This window comes from Bos grunniens, chromosome 29 (genome assembly GCF_055505025.1).
Source record: "Bos grunniens cultivar Pamir isolate PY7600 chromosome 29, Bosgru_T2T1.0, whole genome shotgun sequence".
Classification (NCBI taxonomy): Eukaryota; Metazoa; Chordata; class Mammalia; order Artiodactyla; family Bovidae; genus Bos; species Bos grunniens.
Genome location: NC_141193.1, coordinates 6,840,753 through 6,856,646, shown reverse-complemented (window position 1 = coordinate 6,856,646; position 15,894 = coordinate 6,840,753). Strand labels below are relative to the sequence as shown.

The 15,894-nt window shown below is 58.5% G+C and overlaps 1 protein-coding gene across 3 annotated transcripts in view; it reads left to right on the top strand.

The window, feature by feature from the left end:
- The window catches only part of PACS1 (phosphofurin acidic cluster sorting protein 1), a 150,164-nt gene extending 140,677 nt beyond the window's left edge, over window positions 1-9,487 (top strand). For all 3 annotated transcript variants that reach the window (XM_086384788.1, XM_086384790.1, XM_086384791.1), the window contains exons 17-24: window positions 33-143; window positions 1,201-1,303; window positions 1,714-1,756; window positions 3,986-4,028; window positions 4,230-4,365; window positions 6,469-6,695; window positions 7,862-7,981; window positions 8,071-9,487. In XM_086384788.1, the coding sequence (XP_086240914.1) occupies window positions 33-143; window positions 1,201-1,303; window positions 1,714-1,756; window positions 3,986-4,028; window positions 4,230-4,365; window positions 6,469-6,695; window positions 7,862-7,981; window positions 8,071-8,186 (899 nt within the window). In that variant the 3' untranslated portion in view covers window positions 8,187-9,487. The remainder of the gene's footprint in view (window positions 1-32; window positions 144-1,200; window positions 1,304-1,713; window positions 1,757-3,985; window positions 4,029-4,229; window positions 4,366-6,468; window positions 6,696-7,861; window positions 7,982-8,070) is intronic.
- Window positions 9,488-15,894: the final 6,407 nt, after the last annotated feature.

Here is a 15,894-nt window from a genome sequence, read left to right as displayed (position 1 = left end):
CCAGCTCGCCTTCTCTGGTCTCCGTCTCCCAGGTTCTCATCCGGTGGCCAAATACCTGGGCTCCGTCGACAGCAGGTATAGCAGCACCTTCCTTGATCCTGGCTGGAGAGATCTGTTCAGCCGCTCGGAGCCCCCAGTGTCAGGTACTGGCCCTCGTCGGGGACAAGATGCAGGGAGCTGGGCTCGGCTGCATGCAGGGGCGGGGGCGGGTGGGGTGGGGCATGCTGCTTCCCCTCCCCGCAGCCTGTTCATTTTTCCAGCACTTTATTAAAAGGAGGCCCCGTAAGCGCAGCCCTTCCACGCTGGATGTGTTTGGTCTCTGCACATTTAGAAATAAGGAGGCCGAGGGGGTGGTGTCAGGAAGTATCTGGTTGTGGAGATCAAATGTGGAAATGGAGAGCAGCTGCCAAGCGTCTATTGATAAATGAATAACATGCCACCAACCGTGTCTTTTCCTGAAATACAGAGCAGAGGCGGCAGGGACGGAGTGAGCTTGGGCCCAGCGAGGCCGGGAGGTGGTCAGTGCTCCCACGGGCCTGGCAGGAAGTGATGGGGGCCGGGGCGGCAGGTGGTTCCAGGGCTGATCAGAGCAGGGATGGAAGCAGGAGCCAGCCGAACACGGAAGGAGCAGGCTGGGGGGAAGGGCGCACGGATCAGACGGGAGGACAGCTCTTGGCTGCACGATTCCTTAGATTCAGGGGACTTCCCTGGTGGTCCTGTGGTTAAGGCTTCACCCTGCAGCGCAGGGGGTATGGGTTCAATCCCTGGTCGGGGAACTAAGATCCCCCATGCCTCAAGGGGATCTAAAACTAAAACATAAAACAGAAGCAATGTGGTAACAAAGTCAGTAAAGACTTTATAGTTCACGTCAAAGAAAATATCTGTTAAAAAAATTTCCTGGGATTTCCCTGGTGGTCCAGAGGTTAAGAATCTACCTCCCAATTCAGGGGACGTGGGTTTGAACCGTGGTCAGGGAACTGAGGTCCCCTGTGCCACAGGTCAACTAAACCCCAGCACACCCAAATAAATAAATGAACGTTGTTTAAAAAATTCCTTAGGTTCAAACCAGCGGGTCTTTAGAGCCCTTTCTCTGCCTCAGCTCCTGGGGTCTTCTGGTGGGACTCAGCAGGGGGGCGCTCAAGGACGGTTCTCGGGCTCGCCTGCTGAAGTAAGTCAGCCCGCGTCTCGGCTTCTCTGCAGAGCAACTGGACGTGGTGGGGCGGGTGATGCAGTACGTCAACGGGGCGGCCGTGACGCACCAGCTGCCCGTGGCGGAGGCCATGCTCACCTGCAGGCACAAGTTGTGAGTGGACCCGGGGTGGGCTCTGAAAACAGGTTGGGTGGGCTAGATAAATCTTCGGTTCTTTTGCTTTTTTACACCCTCCTCCTCCCCACCACATTTCCCTCGTAGGAACCCAAGAGAGTATGAGAAGCTGTGCCTTCCCTTCCCCGCCCGGGCCTCCCCCGACCCCGGCCTCCCCACCCGCTGTGGGCGCCCCCTCAGTACAGACATGGGGGCAGGGGGTAGAGCATGCACAATCAGGGTTTTTGCCTCCTTTTGGAGGCTCCTCGTGCCATCCTGAGGGCAGAGGGAAGATAGCAAGTGGTGTCTGGGCTCCCTTAAAGCCTCAGTAAAGCGTGGAAAGCTTCCGTCCCCAGCTCACCACACGGTCTCTCCCGCCAGCTGTGAAGCTCTCCTTTCTCTCCTCACAGCCCTGATGAAGACTCGTATCAGAAGTTCATCCCCTTCATTGGCGTGAGTACCAGCCCCCCTCTCCTCTGTACCCCACCCACCCACCTGGCTTCCCTGGGCTCCACGTGCCAACACACACATGGGGCTTTCCTGATGGCTCAGAAGGTAAAGAATCTGCCTGCAATGCAGGAGACCTGAGTTCAATCCCTGGGTCAGGAAGATCCCCTAGAGAAGAGAGTGGAAGCCCACTCCAGTATTCTTGCCTGGAGAATCCCATGGACAGAGGAGCCTGGCGGGCTGCAGTCCACCACACACAGTCCAACATGACTGACTTTCACTTCATACACAAGAGACTCATCTAGACAGCAGGTCTTGTCCGGGGGCTATTTTGCTCCCAGGGAACATCTGGCAGTGTCTGATCTGGGGACACATTTGGCTGTCAGAGCTGGGAGTGGGAGTGGGCACAGCTGGGAGTGGAAGTGGCACCGGCATCTGTGGGTAGGGCCAGGGACATGCTAACCGCCCTGCAGGGCCCAGGACAGGCCCCCGACAGAGAGCCCTGAGGGTTAGCAATGCCGGGGAGAGGAAGCTGTGGGCTGGGACAGGCCCCGAGCTGCTCCTTTCAGAGTCCTTTCCCCTGCATCACCACAGGTACCACGTGTTATTACTGTAGTTCTGGGGTCCCAGGGGGTGATATCCAGGGCCCTGGTTCTCCGGCTCCAGGGAAAAGAAAGCAAAGCTGTTCCGAGGAGAGGGGTCCGAGACACGAGTAGCTCTGTCTTCAGAGTCAGGGACACAGAGAGGAAGGGGCTCTCTCCCCTCCTGTTTGGTCAGGGGACAATCTTTGCATGAGTGGATTCTCAAGACAAAGGAAAGACCTCTTGGGTATCCTTGGCGTCGGGTGATCCTGGCCCAGATTGCATTTGGCAGCTGCTGGGCCCTGGGGCCGAGACTGACCAAGAGAGGGAGCCTAGAGGGGACAGCTGACGCCCCTCCCCGCCCAGGGCTGAAGCACGACCCAGAAGGCTGGCAGAGAACTCAGATCTCCCTTTCTGAGGCGGCCGAGTTTCTCTTCCGCATCAGCTGGTATCTTCCTGCAGCCTCGCCGAGGGAGGGTCCCTCCCAGCCTCTAGGGAGGGCGAGGCACATGCAGGTGAGGGGTCAGCGGCCCCATCCCTGCTCTCCACTCATCCAGATTCTATGATCCTGGGTGGCCCTGTGAGCCTCGAGCGATCCTGGGAAATGCCTGAGCCTGGGGGGGAAGGGGGTGGATCCTTGTCAAGGCTCCCATCTGCCTGGTCCAGTCAGTCCCCGTCAGCCACTGGGGCTGGTCCCACGGCCACATCGGAGGGCCCGGGCCGTGACGTGCAGCCCGGGCTGGCAGTCAGACCCATGTCTGTGTGGAGCTGTGGGGTCACTGCTACTCTGGCCTCGCAGCAAAACAGAAAGAAAAAATTAAAAATTGAAACAAGCAATCAAAGGAGCTGGCAGCCTCGTGCAGCAACCAGAGGAGCAAGGAGACAGGACTCGTGTCCCAGAAGTTCAGGGTGCCAGCATGCCACTTTCCAGGAATTAAAATCAGGATGTGTAGAGTCAGGAGCAGATCCCACGGAGTGGCAGCACTGCACTCTTATCAGCTTCAAGGGGACCACCATGTGTGTGACCCCCGCTCCCTGCCGTCCCTGGGACCTGGCTTCCGTGACCCCCCCGGCCCTGCTGACCTCAGGCCCTGCCCTGACATCCGGGTCTGTCTCTAGCTATACCCTTTGCTGGCCTCTGGAGGGCCCCCCTGCCCTTCCCAGAATTTTCTCTGGGGAACTGACATCGGTATCACTGCCTAGGGCTGGGCTTGGGATCGGGGGTCCCTGGGATCCCCGCCTCCTAGTTGGTGTTCCTCCAGATTCCTGTTCCGGTGTGTTCACGCCCCCACCGGTACCCCACTCCCATCTGCCAAGGTTTTTTTTCCCAGTGCTCCCTTCTCTCTGACCTGAGAAGGCAGCCTCCTGCCCAAGTGATCTCAGAAGAAATGAGATCAGGATACAAAAGGGGTTCCTGCCCCCTCGGGTGGCTTTGCCCACGTCCCCAGAGAAGAGCTACGGGTGTCCCACGCCCCCGACTCACTGTTTGCAGTTGGGTTTGCTCACCTCTCCTGATGATCCCAGCTGCTCAAAATTGGCAGAGTTTCGAAGCCTGCGATCAAACAGCGTGCGGTCGTGGCCGCCGGGTCCAGCTGACCTGAAGGTGTCTGGCTTGGGTGGGTGGACCTAACGCAGGGTCTCTTTTCCCTCGCAGGTGGTGAAGGTGGGTCTGGTTGAAGACTCTCCTTCCACGACAGGTGAGCCTGGGGTCCCTTGGCCTCTTCCGGGTGAGGACGGTGCATCCCGCCCACCTGCTCCCTAGTCAGGAGGCCAAAGGGTGAAGACGAGGGGGTCCCAGGCCAAGGCGGGGCTCAAGTCCCAGGGTGGTGGCGGAGCAGGCTGTAGCCAAGACCGGTCAGGGCAGCTTCCTTTGGTCAACCATGTCTGTCCCCCCGCAGGCGATGGTGACGATGCACCCGTGGTCAACCTGACTGTGCCCTCCACATCGCCGCCCTCCAGCTCGGGCCTGAGCCGAGACGCCACAGCTACCCCTCCTTCCTCCCCGTCCATGAGCAGCGCCTTGGCCGTCGTGGGGTAAGGCTGTGGCCTGTTCCCGTCTGTCCCCCGACACGCCTCCATCGGGGTGGTGCCTGACTCATTCCCCGGCTGCCCCAGCGTGTAGGACGGTGACCCCTGGTCCGGAAGGTCAGCGGGGGGAGTCAGGTCACTGGCCAGGCCGGTCATCACACAGCTTGCTCCCGTCTGTCCTGTCTGCCTCCCGGGTGTAAGGGTGAATGAGACCCGGGGCACTGAGTCCCTTCTAGCCTGTCAGCTGCTGCACGTACTGGGGGTAGGACTGCCTGGTCCGGGAGAGAGCGTGGACCTGGGGTCAGACACCTGGGCTTGCACCATGTCCACACAGTTGCGTCCCCCGTGTGTGTGTGCGCTAAAGAACAAACCACTCAGTGACACTGGTCAACGCGAGAGCGACTCTCGAAGGCGGGAGCAGCTGCTGTGGGCTGCTCTGCGGCGGACTCTGCAGCAGGAGCCAGGACCCTGGGTGGGGCCGGAGCAGGACGGGGCAGAGCCAATAAAAGTACTAAGAGGAACAGGGGGGGTCCAGGGGGTCCCGATTCCAGCTAAACTGCCCTGCCAGAAGTCTCATGAAGACAGTCCTGAGGGGGTGGAGGGTGAGGAGCCCCGATCAGAGCCGCAGGGTGGTCAGAAATGTGGGGCGGGGGGTTCTTGTGAGGACTGGATTTTCCGAGGTCCAGAAAGAGGTTCAGGAGCCTGACTAGTTTGAGCAAAGAATCGCGGTCACTTGGGCAAGCTACTCAGCTCCAGCCCATGAAAGTAAAGGTGACGTAGCCACAGGGTTTTGTGTGAGGTGGAAATAAGAGCCTCGCTGTCAGCGCCTGGCCCAAGGGGGCGCGGCCTCCTTCCAGGCACCAAGTGTGTCCGTCACCCAAGGGCCCCCGCGGCCAGTGACGCGGGCAGGTCGGACCCCAGGCTCCTGGGCCCCAGTAGGGCCAAGCCACGGAGAGAGTGCTGTGGCCAAGTAGGGAGCGATGGCTAGGAAGTGGGGAGGGAATCCCTTTAGGATCTGAAATGTCCAGTGTTTAGATCGAGCAGTCAAGGAGGCCTCTGGAGGAGCTGATTGGGGCAGGGGAGGGGGCGGGATGCGGGGTCAGGGCAGCCCCAGGCGGGAGAAGGGGTGGCAGAGAAGAGCCAGAGGCGCTCCTGCCGCTCCCTCTGCTCCCTCTCCTCTCCGTCACCTCCTCCTGGTCTCCTGGGGATGCTCTGTGAGCAGCAGAGAGGGTAGGCAGTGGCCTGTGGCTTTGCCAGAACCCCCGGCAACAGCGCCATGGTCCCCAGAGAGTCCTAAGTGTCTCGGGGCAAAGCCCAGACCCCAGCCCTCACCCTCACTCGCCCTGTCTCCCCTCTTCACTCCCAGTCGGGGGTCTGCCACTGGCTTGCTGAAATGCAGGAAGAGGAGGGAATCCCACCAGCAGTCACGCTGTGACCTCGCAGTCCAGGCTCCCTGGGGCCTGGGGACCCGCCTTATCCCGACCTCCTTTCCCATCCGGTTTAAGCTTGTTTTTTAATGGAACCGCTGAATCCTGGCAGAAAGAAACATCAGATGATTTGTGTAGCCTGTACCTATTGTGTCTGACGCCTCCTTTCAAGAAAACATCAGCTCTTTTTCCCCTTGGAGCTAAAATTATCCCTGAGCTAGAAGTGCCATAAACGAGAGAGAAAGCCACAGGTCGGCTCCTCGCCCCCAGCGGCTCTGCAGCCGCCTGGTGCCCGCCTCTGCCCCACTTAGTCTCTCCCACCCTCGGCGGGGGGCTCTGCCTGCTGGGGGTCATGTGTGTGCACACGTTTGCACACATGCTCATGCACATGTGTCCTGGTGGTGGGTGAGCGTGCACACATTTTCTTCTCTCATAGAGCTTCCTCCTTCTCTGCTTCCCTCCTGCCTGGGTGATTCTTCCTGGGCTCCCCTGTGGGCACTTGGGGCCTCGCCCTCTCCTGGCCGTGTCCTCAGGTCAGCCTGACTCCCCACTCCCCCACCAGCCCTGTCTGTGACGCTGGAGGGACCCCAGAGCTGCTTGGCTGGCGCCTCCCCCAGGCCCTCCCCGCCCTGTCCGCCCTTGGCGGGCACTGAGCCCCCTCCCCATTACCGCCCCTCTCCAGGAGCCCCAGCAGCCCTTACGGGGACGTGATTGGCCTCCAGGTGGACTACTGGCTGGGCCACCCTGGGGAGCGGAGGAGGGAAGGCGACAAGAGGGACGCCAGCTCCAAGAACACCCTCAAGAGCGTCTTCCGCTCAGTGCAGGTCTCCCGCCTGCCCCACGGAGGGGAGGCCCAGCTCTCCGGCACCATGGCCATGACCGTGGTCACCAAAGAGAAGAACAAGAAAGGTAAGTGACTCGTGAGGCCAGGAGCGTTCAGGGCCTCCAGGCCTCCCCGTCTCCTCTCTCGGGGTCAGGACAGGCTCCGCTTCTGGGAGAGAGCCCGGATGAGCACGGAGGCAGCAAGCACGTGTATCATGGGGTCCCGCCCCCCACACACAGGACAAAGCCATTCCTTCTGTCACAAAGGAAGGTCCCTAGGGAGTCACTGGTCCCTGCCCGCTGAGCCTCGGCACCTTTGGGCGAGGCAGTTTGCGCTGCCATGAACAAGGGAGGCTTCCTGGCCAGGGCCCTCAGGGATGGATGGTGTGACCTGAGGTTGTCCCTGGCCAGGGCTCCCAACCCCCAACCCTGGAGGCCACCCAAGCCTTCATGAACAAAAGGTGTGGTTTTTAAGAATTCAGGGGACGAGAGCCCTTGGGGGGTGGGGGGGAAGACGGCTTCAGCACCAGCGGGGACAGGGGTCCTGCACTCTGAGGAGGTGAGGCGGAGCCCCCACACCTGGGGGCGGGCAGCAGTGCTCGCAGATGTTGGTTCCCATGGTGAACCCCCACATCTGGCTCTGCACCCGCTGGAGCAGGCGGGGTGACTGGGGTGCTCACGGCCTCCCAGCTGTCAGGAAGGGGCTTCCTTCTCTGCTGGGTCCCACCTTCCTCCTCTGGGGGCATCCAAAGCAGCTGGGCCTTTGCATTCATGCCTCTGCCCCGAAAGGTGCCCCAGGAAGTTGGGCGGGCCCTGTGCCAGGCCCGCAGCTGGAACCGCCTGTGGCACCCGGAGACCCGCCGAGGGTGGCCCAGGGCTGAGATTCTATGTAGCCTCCCCGCCAGCCACACAGACACAGCCCCACGCAGGCACCTGAGTGGGTGGACAGAGGTGCCCGACAGGGCAGCTGGCCCCCACCCACAGGCTTTCAGAACGTTTGAGCCGGAAGGGACTCCGAGCCCATCTGGCCCCAGGTTCTCGTTACTCAGTGAAGATACCGAGGCCCAGGGAGAAGGGCAGGAGTTTGGAGATCCTGAGACATAGCCCCAGAGACAGACAGGCGGGGCTGGGGGGAGTGGGGAGTCTGCTTTCTTCGAATCACCACCCTTCCCAGGGAAAGGGGGCAGTGGGTGGGGGAGAGCGCAGCCGCCTTTCCAAGGGCGGTGACAACGTGGTTCCCGCTTGCTTTCCAGTTCCCACCATCTTCCTGAGCAAGAAGCCTCGAGAAAAGGAGGTGGATTCTAAAAGCCAGGTCATCGAGGGCATTAGCCGCCTCATCTGCTCTGCTAAGCAGCAGCAGACCATGCTGAGAGGTGCGGGCGTGGGGGTTGGGGGGGTGGCAGGAAGGCCGCGGCCCTCCCCGGCAGCCCTGGTCATCCCCACGCCTCCCTGTCACCCCCAGTGTCCATCGACGGGGTCGAGTGGAGCGACATCAAGTTCTTCCAGCTGGCAGCCCAGTGGCCCACCCACGTCAAGCACTTTCCAGTGGGACTGTTCAGTGGCAGCAAGGCCACCTGAGGGCACCGTCTCCCAGCCACGCCCCCTCCTGGCACTGCCACCAGCCTCACCGCCTGCGGGCAGGGGGAGGCCAGCAGGCCCCGGGCCCAGTGTCCCCCTTCCTGGCCCCGGGGCCTGCATCTCCCCGGCCCGGTCTTGCAGGACACTGCCACCCACCGGGGCCGCCGTTCCCCGCCACTGCTCGGGCCCAGTCCTGGGCAGCCCCTCCTCCCTCCCTCCTTTTCCTCCCCCTCAGCTCCTGGCCCGAGGCATGTTGACTGTGCCTTTCAGCGCCCACCCCTGGTCCCTGGAATCGAGTCCTCCAGGCCTCCCCTCACCTCCCCTGACTTCAGCCTCTTTCTCCACGTGGCACCAGTTCTCTTCCTGGAAATAGGAAACCTGGGGTCCTGGCCCACAGCCGGCATTCCAGCCTCCCCCTGCCCCCCCCAGATTCCCATCTTCTAAAGCGCAGCTGCCAGACACCACACAGCCGGCCTCCCGTGGGGACGCCCAGCACCAAGGCCACTTGCCACTGCTGTGGGGGTGACAAGGGCACAGACCCTGCCCCCACCCCAAGACAGAGTTGCTGCTGTGATGCGTGGGTTTCTGGGGTGCAGGAGCCCTCGCGGTCTCACCCATGCATGGTTCCCCCACGCCCAGGTTCCCTGGAGGTGTCACATGTGTCCCTGAGCAGTTCTTTGGTTCTCTGCACCGCCAGTCTCTCAGTGGTTTCATGTGACTCGCCTGGGGGCTGGTCCCCGTCCTTGGATCTCCCCCTGTTGAGGACTTTCCTCCCCAGCCCTGCCTCCGGACCTGGAGAGGTGGGAGGCAGGCCCTGCCAACACGTCTGCGGCCCAGTCCCTTCCGCTCCCTGCACCCCGTGTCCGCCGGTCTTCTTTTCCTGCTCTGTCCTCCCCTCCTCACCTGGGCCCCTGGCCTGGGAAGGCCCCTTCCTCCCAGCCAGGCCTCCCCCTCTGTGGCCTCGGGCGCCTGAGCCCCTCCTCAGCCCCCACCATCGGTCTCGGCCTTCCTGGAGACCAGAGGCACGTGGGGCGGCCAGCAGCTCCGCCTCCGGAGCTTTGGCCGTGGCCCCCTCACCCCTTCTAGAAGTTTTTGCACAGAACTTCATTTTGGAAAGTGTTTTTCTCATTCTCCATACCTCCCCCAAACTCCTCCAGCCCTTCCCCCGGCGCAGCCCTGCCGTCCAGAGCGTCCCCAGGGCTGTGCTGTTCACTCGGCCGGAGAAAGGGGCAGGGTGGGAGGGACTGAGAGGATGTTGGGTTTTTCATTCAATAAACTGGTGATTTCTTACCAACGAGCAATCCTTGGGCCTCCGCGCCTCTCATTGTGACACAGGATCCGTCCAGCCTTGCTCGTCCCCGCCGCACAGTGTGGCCACTAACTACACTCACAGTCAGCTGGGAGGGGGACTTCCCTGGCGGTCCACTGGCTAAGGCTGCGCACTCCCGATGCAGGGGGCCTGGGTTGGATCCTGAGGAGGCTCCACAGGCCACAACTAAGACCTGGTGTAGCCACAGAAATACTGAAAGCCACCTGGGAGGGAACTGCCTGACAGCCCAGCAGTTCCGAGTGTGTGCTCCCAGTGCAGGGAGTGTGGGTTCCATCCCTGGTTGGGGAACTAAGATCTCACATGGCACGTGCTGTGGCCAAAAGAAAGAACAACAACAACAAAATCAGCTGGGAACTGGCTGCAAAGAAGCCTGTCCCCATTTACTTGATCACAGAAACGGGCATGAAGGTGTGTGCCCCACGAGGCAAACCAAGGTCAGGAATAGAAGTCACGCCATTCCCACGCCGAAACCCCATTTTTCTTGGGGACCCACCATCCCCAAATCCCATCTCCCAAGGCAGTGACATGTCATCTGCACTCTTCCAACATGAGAATGAGAACTCAGCTTCTCTCCCCCGCTGGGCCGTATTTTCTGCAAGTTGGTGAAGCCTCAGGCCTGGGGGGAGCGGGTAAGCTCAGGTCCACCATCAGTTCGCTTTCCTGCCTGCCCTTAACCCTGGAGGTGACAGATTCCCGCTCCTGGGACTCCTGGCTCTTCACGTGCTCCCAGGACACAGGCCTGCACGCCAAGCCTCCTTCACCAAATAAGTGCCCAGTGATGGCTTGTGTCCCCCCAACCCCCGCAGGACACAGCTCTGGAAAAATGGACGGCCAGGTGCGGCAGGCTGTCCCCAGCTCCCCGAGCCTCATGGCCAGTCACCAAATGGAACCTCTGGGACCCAGTGGCGTGGCCACCCAGGCTCTCTCAGCCTGAAAGATGGAACGAATGCCCGCGTCCCAAGGGGCAGAGTCCAGTCGGGTACCAGAAGGTGTTCCAGAAACGCAGTCTGCGCTGCAGTTCTCCGAAGAAGGGTACAAGCCAGCTAGTGAGAGACACGCCTGGAGAGGTGGAGGCTGAGGTGGGCTAGGGAGGCAGGCAGAGCCCCCCAGAGGTCTGCAGGGCAGGGGCCTGGGGGCCTGGGAGCTGATGGGAGGCCCGAGCGAAATGAACATGGACAGATAGACTCAGGCCCCAGCTCGGAGCCAATTCGGGGAAGCAGATGATGGAGACAGGAGTGGGAACTCCCTGCTGACTTGACTCCCAGCCTCACTCCGGCCCGGGTGACCACTTGGCCCTGCCCCAGGTCCCTCCCACCTTCTCCAGGGCTTCCTCCCGCCCGCTGCCCCTCTCCTGCATCATCGGTGCACACCGCCCCCCACCAGATCTGTCACGTCCCGTCCCATGTACACAGGCAGTAATACCTCCTTGGTTCTAAAACCTCTCCGCTCTCCCAACAGCGAAAGTCTTCAAAAGGGGGGGGGCTTCTGGGCCTCCTCCTCACTACCCCATCAGGCGTTCCCTTGCCAAGGTCACTGATGTCCTTGGCTGCTTGGCCCTGAAAGGCGCTCGGCGTTCTGCCCTCCCCTCCCCACCCCACCCCACCCCACCCCTGGTTCTTTAAGTCCTCTTCTGGGCCTCCTTTGTTTCCTCCTCATCTTCCTGGCCTTGGGAAATTCTCCGGGTGTGCTGACATCCCCTTGACTCAGCAGTTGAGCATGCATGCATGCTAAGTCACTTCAGTCGTGTCCAACTCTTTGCTACCTCATGGACTTTAGCCCACCAGGCTCCTCTGTCCAAGGAGAAAGTAAAAGTGTTAGTTGCTCAGTCATGTCCAACTCTTTGGGACCCCATGGACCATAGCCTGCCAGACTCCTCTCTGTCTGTGGAATTTTCTAGGCCAGAATACTGGAGTGGGCTGCCATTTCCTCCTCCGGGGGATCTTCCTGAGCCAGAGATCGAACCCGAGTCTCTTATGTCTCCTGCATTAGCAGGTGGGTTCTTTACCACTCGTGCTACCCGGGAGGCCCTGACTCTGCAGTTGCTAAATCTTTGGCATCATCCCTGAGTCCCCGCTCTCACACCCAGCACTCACCCCCATGGCAAATCCTATAGGCCTTCCCGTCAGACCAGAACCCTGCAGCTCCTGCGGCTTTCACTGCTCTCTCTGGATATTGTAATAGCTTCCTAATTACCTCCGCTTCCACCCACTCTTCCTGTAGCCTATTCTGTACATAATAGCCGGAGGAAGCCTTTTAAAATGTTAATTAGAACACGTTAAATTACTTATCCAAACTGTCCAATGGCTTCCCATCTCACCCAGAATATAATTCAAACCCCTCCACACAACTTCCAGGGCCCTGCAGTGCTGACCTCTGGGGGCTGCTCACCTCACCTCACCTTGAGTGAGGGGTCCTTCTCCCCCTCACTCAAGGCCTCCTCTATGTTCCTCAGACACGCGGGGCACACTCTGCCACAGGGCCTTTGCATGAGCCATCCCCCCGCCCTTCCTGCTCCTGCCCCTGGTCATGTGACTTGCTCCCTCTAGTCTTGGCTGCCTCGGAAGCCAAGAATAGCACCTCCCTGGACTTCTCTTGTGGCCCACTTGGTAAAGAATGCAATGCAGGAGACCTGGGTTCAATCCCTGGATTGGGAAGATCCCCTGGAGAAGGGAAAGGCTACCCACTCCAGTATTCTGGCCTGGAGAATTCCATGGACTGTATCGTTCATGGAGTCGCAAAGAGTTGGACACAACTGAGTGACTTTCGCTTTCACTTTCCTTTTTACCGAGAAGGATGCCAAACATCAGAGAGCCGCACCTTCTAACATGCTCGACTCTCATTTTTGATCATTTACTTGACTCAAATATGCCCAGACGTCTCAAACCTAATATGGCCCAAATCAAGAAACTTGATTTCCCTGGGTCCTCCCTAGACTGAGTAAATAGCACTAGCATCCATCCTATTACTCAAGCCAGAAACCCACGAGTCATCCTGTGTCGTCCTAGGGACTGTAGTCCATTCTGCCTCCCAGCTGCCCTGCTCCCCGGCTAGAGTCCTTCAGCAGTTTCCTAATACCTTTGAATATAGCCACCCAATCCACAGTCCATCAGCCTGCACCGTCTCCCCATCCCTACCACTCTAACTTCACTTTCAGTTGCTTCACGCCCCCCGGTGCCACCCCAGAGCTCACCACACTTGGGCCACACATGATCTTTCAGTGATCTGATGCCTCCTCCCTGCACAAGAGCCCAGACATGCCACTCTCTCCATCTTACATGCTCTCCCTGCCCCACAGAGAGAGCAACCCCTTTCCCTTTATTTACTCGTTGCTGCTGCGTGCAAGCTCTTTTTCGTTGCGGCACGTGGGCGTCTCCTGCTGCAGCACACAGGCACCCTAGCTCCAGCTTAGTTGCCCCACAGCATGTGGGATCTGTTCCCCAGCTAGGGATTGAACCCGCATCCCCTGCATTGGAAGGCGGATTCTTAACCACTGGACCACCGGGGAAGTTGCCACTTTTCCCTTCAGCTGCAGCCTGCACACCACCTCCTCAGAGAGGTCTTCCCAACCACCCTGCTCCAAACCCCACTTAGTCTCTTGCAAACACTCAAAGGCCAGATGAAGGAAAGCAGGAGGGGTAAGTTGCTTGTCCAATGCACTCAGAGTGGCTGAGAAGGAGCCGGATTTCTGACCCAGGTCATGGGACTCCAGACCATCTCTCAAGACCCTGCTCGGATCCCAACTTCCCAAGCCTCCATCCATCCTACATGTGTTAAGTTCCTGCCATGGCCCAGTTCCTGTCCTAGGAACGATGACACATGGACGAATCTAGGGCTGGGTCTCTACCTACATGGAAACTCTGATCCTCGTAGGGGAGACAGACAAATAGACAATGGCCACACAGCATGAAGGGCTGCCTGGGAGGACGAAGGAGGGCAGCGGAGCCAGCCTGGGAAGGGTGTCCAAGAAGATGTCTCAAAGGAACTGACACCCAACACAACGGACGTCCTGGGACAGGAAATAGCAAGACTAGAGATAAGACACAGTCCTGCCTGTTCGAGAAGCACATGTGGTTTAGTGGGGCTGAGAACAGTGGGGAGCGATGGGGTGGAAGAGAAAGGAAGTGGCCACAGCGCTGGGGAGCCTCCTAGCTGTGACTGTTACTACTCTGAGCACTTCATCCCGAGGTCAGCAGCAGTCAACAAAGAGTTTTAGGCAGGAAAGAAAGATGATCTAATTTAGGAAGATCACCTTGCTACATGTTGGAGGAAATAAGAATAAAGACCAGCAGAGTTTACAGGGAACGGCAGCAATTTAGAAAGGTGTGATGACATAGACCAAGGTCAGGAAGAAGAGGTGGCAGAGAAAGGAAACTTAAGTCCTGTATATTTAAGAAGCAGAATCAGGGCTTGCCTGGTGGCTGAGTGGCAAAGAATCCACCTGCTAATGCAGGAGACATGGGTTCAATCCCTGGTTCAGGAAGATCCCACGTGCCGCAGAGCAACTGAGCCCATGTGCCACAACTGTTGAGCCAGTGCCTGGGAACCGAAACTAAACGACCACGTGCCACAGCTGCTGAAGCCTGTGCTCTAGAGCCTGTGCTCTGCAACTAGAGAAAAGCCCACGCAGCAAAGAAGACCCAGCACAGCCAAAAATAAATATATATATATATATATTTTCTTTTTTTTTTTTAAAGAGGCAGAATCAAGAAGTGTAGGTGGCTGGTTAGAAAACAGGGTTGAGGGACTTCTCTGGTGGTCCAGTGGCTAAGACTTCATGTTTCCAAGGCAGGAGGCCCAGGTTCCATCCCAAGATTCCACCTGCCTCAACTAAGACACGGCACAGCCAAATGTATATATGTATTTTTTTTTTTAAAAGAAAAGGATACAGGGTCAAAGGAGACAGTTGAGGATGGGGACTGGCTATCTGCTGGGTGAACAGGTGGATGGTAAAACATCTCTGGAGGAGATGTGGGTGGGAGATGGTAGGTTTAGGGCAAGGTGGGCGTGTGCTATTCAGAGGTAGAATTGAGTATGCAGGTCTGCAGGGTGGTTCTCTGGGCTGGCTGGAAATTTGAGCATCCTTGGCACGTGGAAGAGCTGACTTTAGGGAGAGGGGGAGATTGCTCCCAACCAGGCTGAGCTCCCTCTGACCATGCAGGGTACCCACTGCCAGCACCAGACATCTTAGCGCTTGCTATCTTCAGGCTCTCCTATCTATTGCTGCCTCATTTGCTGCTCGCTTCATTCTGAATGTCTCCTCTCCAACAACGCTATAAGCAGAGACTGCCCTATATTTCCTATTTTATTCTCCCCACTCTCCATTCACTAGCACAGGACCTATCCAATAGTGAGCTTGGTGGCACTAACGATAATATTTAATAGTAATACCATCCATTGCGTGTGTGCTAAGTTGCTTCAGTCGTGTTTGACTCTTTGAGACACTATGGACTGTAGCCCGCCAGGCTCCTCTGTCCACGGGGATTCTCCAGGCAAGAATACTGGAGTGGGTTGCCATGCTCTCCTCCAGGGGATCTTCCTGACCCAGGAATCGAACCTGTATCTCTTACGTCTCCTGCATTGGCAGATGAGTTCTTTATCATTAGTGCTACCTGTGAAGCCCCAATAGCGTCTATTGTGTACGAGCATAATGTTACAGTCTTAACTCTACTATTTTATTCCACTCTCTTGAGGACCCAACAAGGTCAGTATCAGGAACCTCATTTTACAGACAAGGAAACAGATGAAGTTGCCCTACGTGCCTAGGGCTCCCCAGCCAGCAAATGGAGAACGGGGCTCTGAATGCAGCTAAGTCTGCCCCCAAAGCTTTTGTGCCTTCCCGCTGAGCAGGACCGGGACAGTACGGGTCTGTCTGGGAGGCCACAAGGAAGAGTGGGTGCCGATATGCCCAGTGGCTGCCAGGACAGGAGCCAAGAGCCTCAAGGGGGCTCTGAGCAGACCTCATTCACAGCTCAGTGGCAGAAAGCCTGGCAACCAGAGGCATCCAAGGTGAAACCGGCCCCTTGGAAAGTGGTGAGCTGCCTGTCATGGAGTGGGGGGCGTGCGTGAGACACGGTCTTTAAGAAACCTCCAATCTTGAGCACTTACGATGTGAACCTGTGCTAATTTTTTTTTCATTTATTTTTGGCTGTATTGAGCCTTTCTTGCTGCTTGGGGTTTTCTGTAGTTGCCGTGAGTAGAGGCTGCTCGTTGTTTGGGTGTGAGGGCTTCCCATTGCGGTCACTTCTGTTGTGGAGCACGGGCTCCAGAGCTCGGGCTCAGTCGTGGTACACGGGCTTAGCTGTTTTTTGCTTGTTTGTTTTTGTCCTGATGCCTGGCTGGCAGGATCTAGATCCCCGACCATGGATCGAACCCATGCCT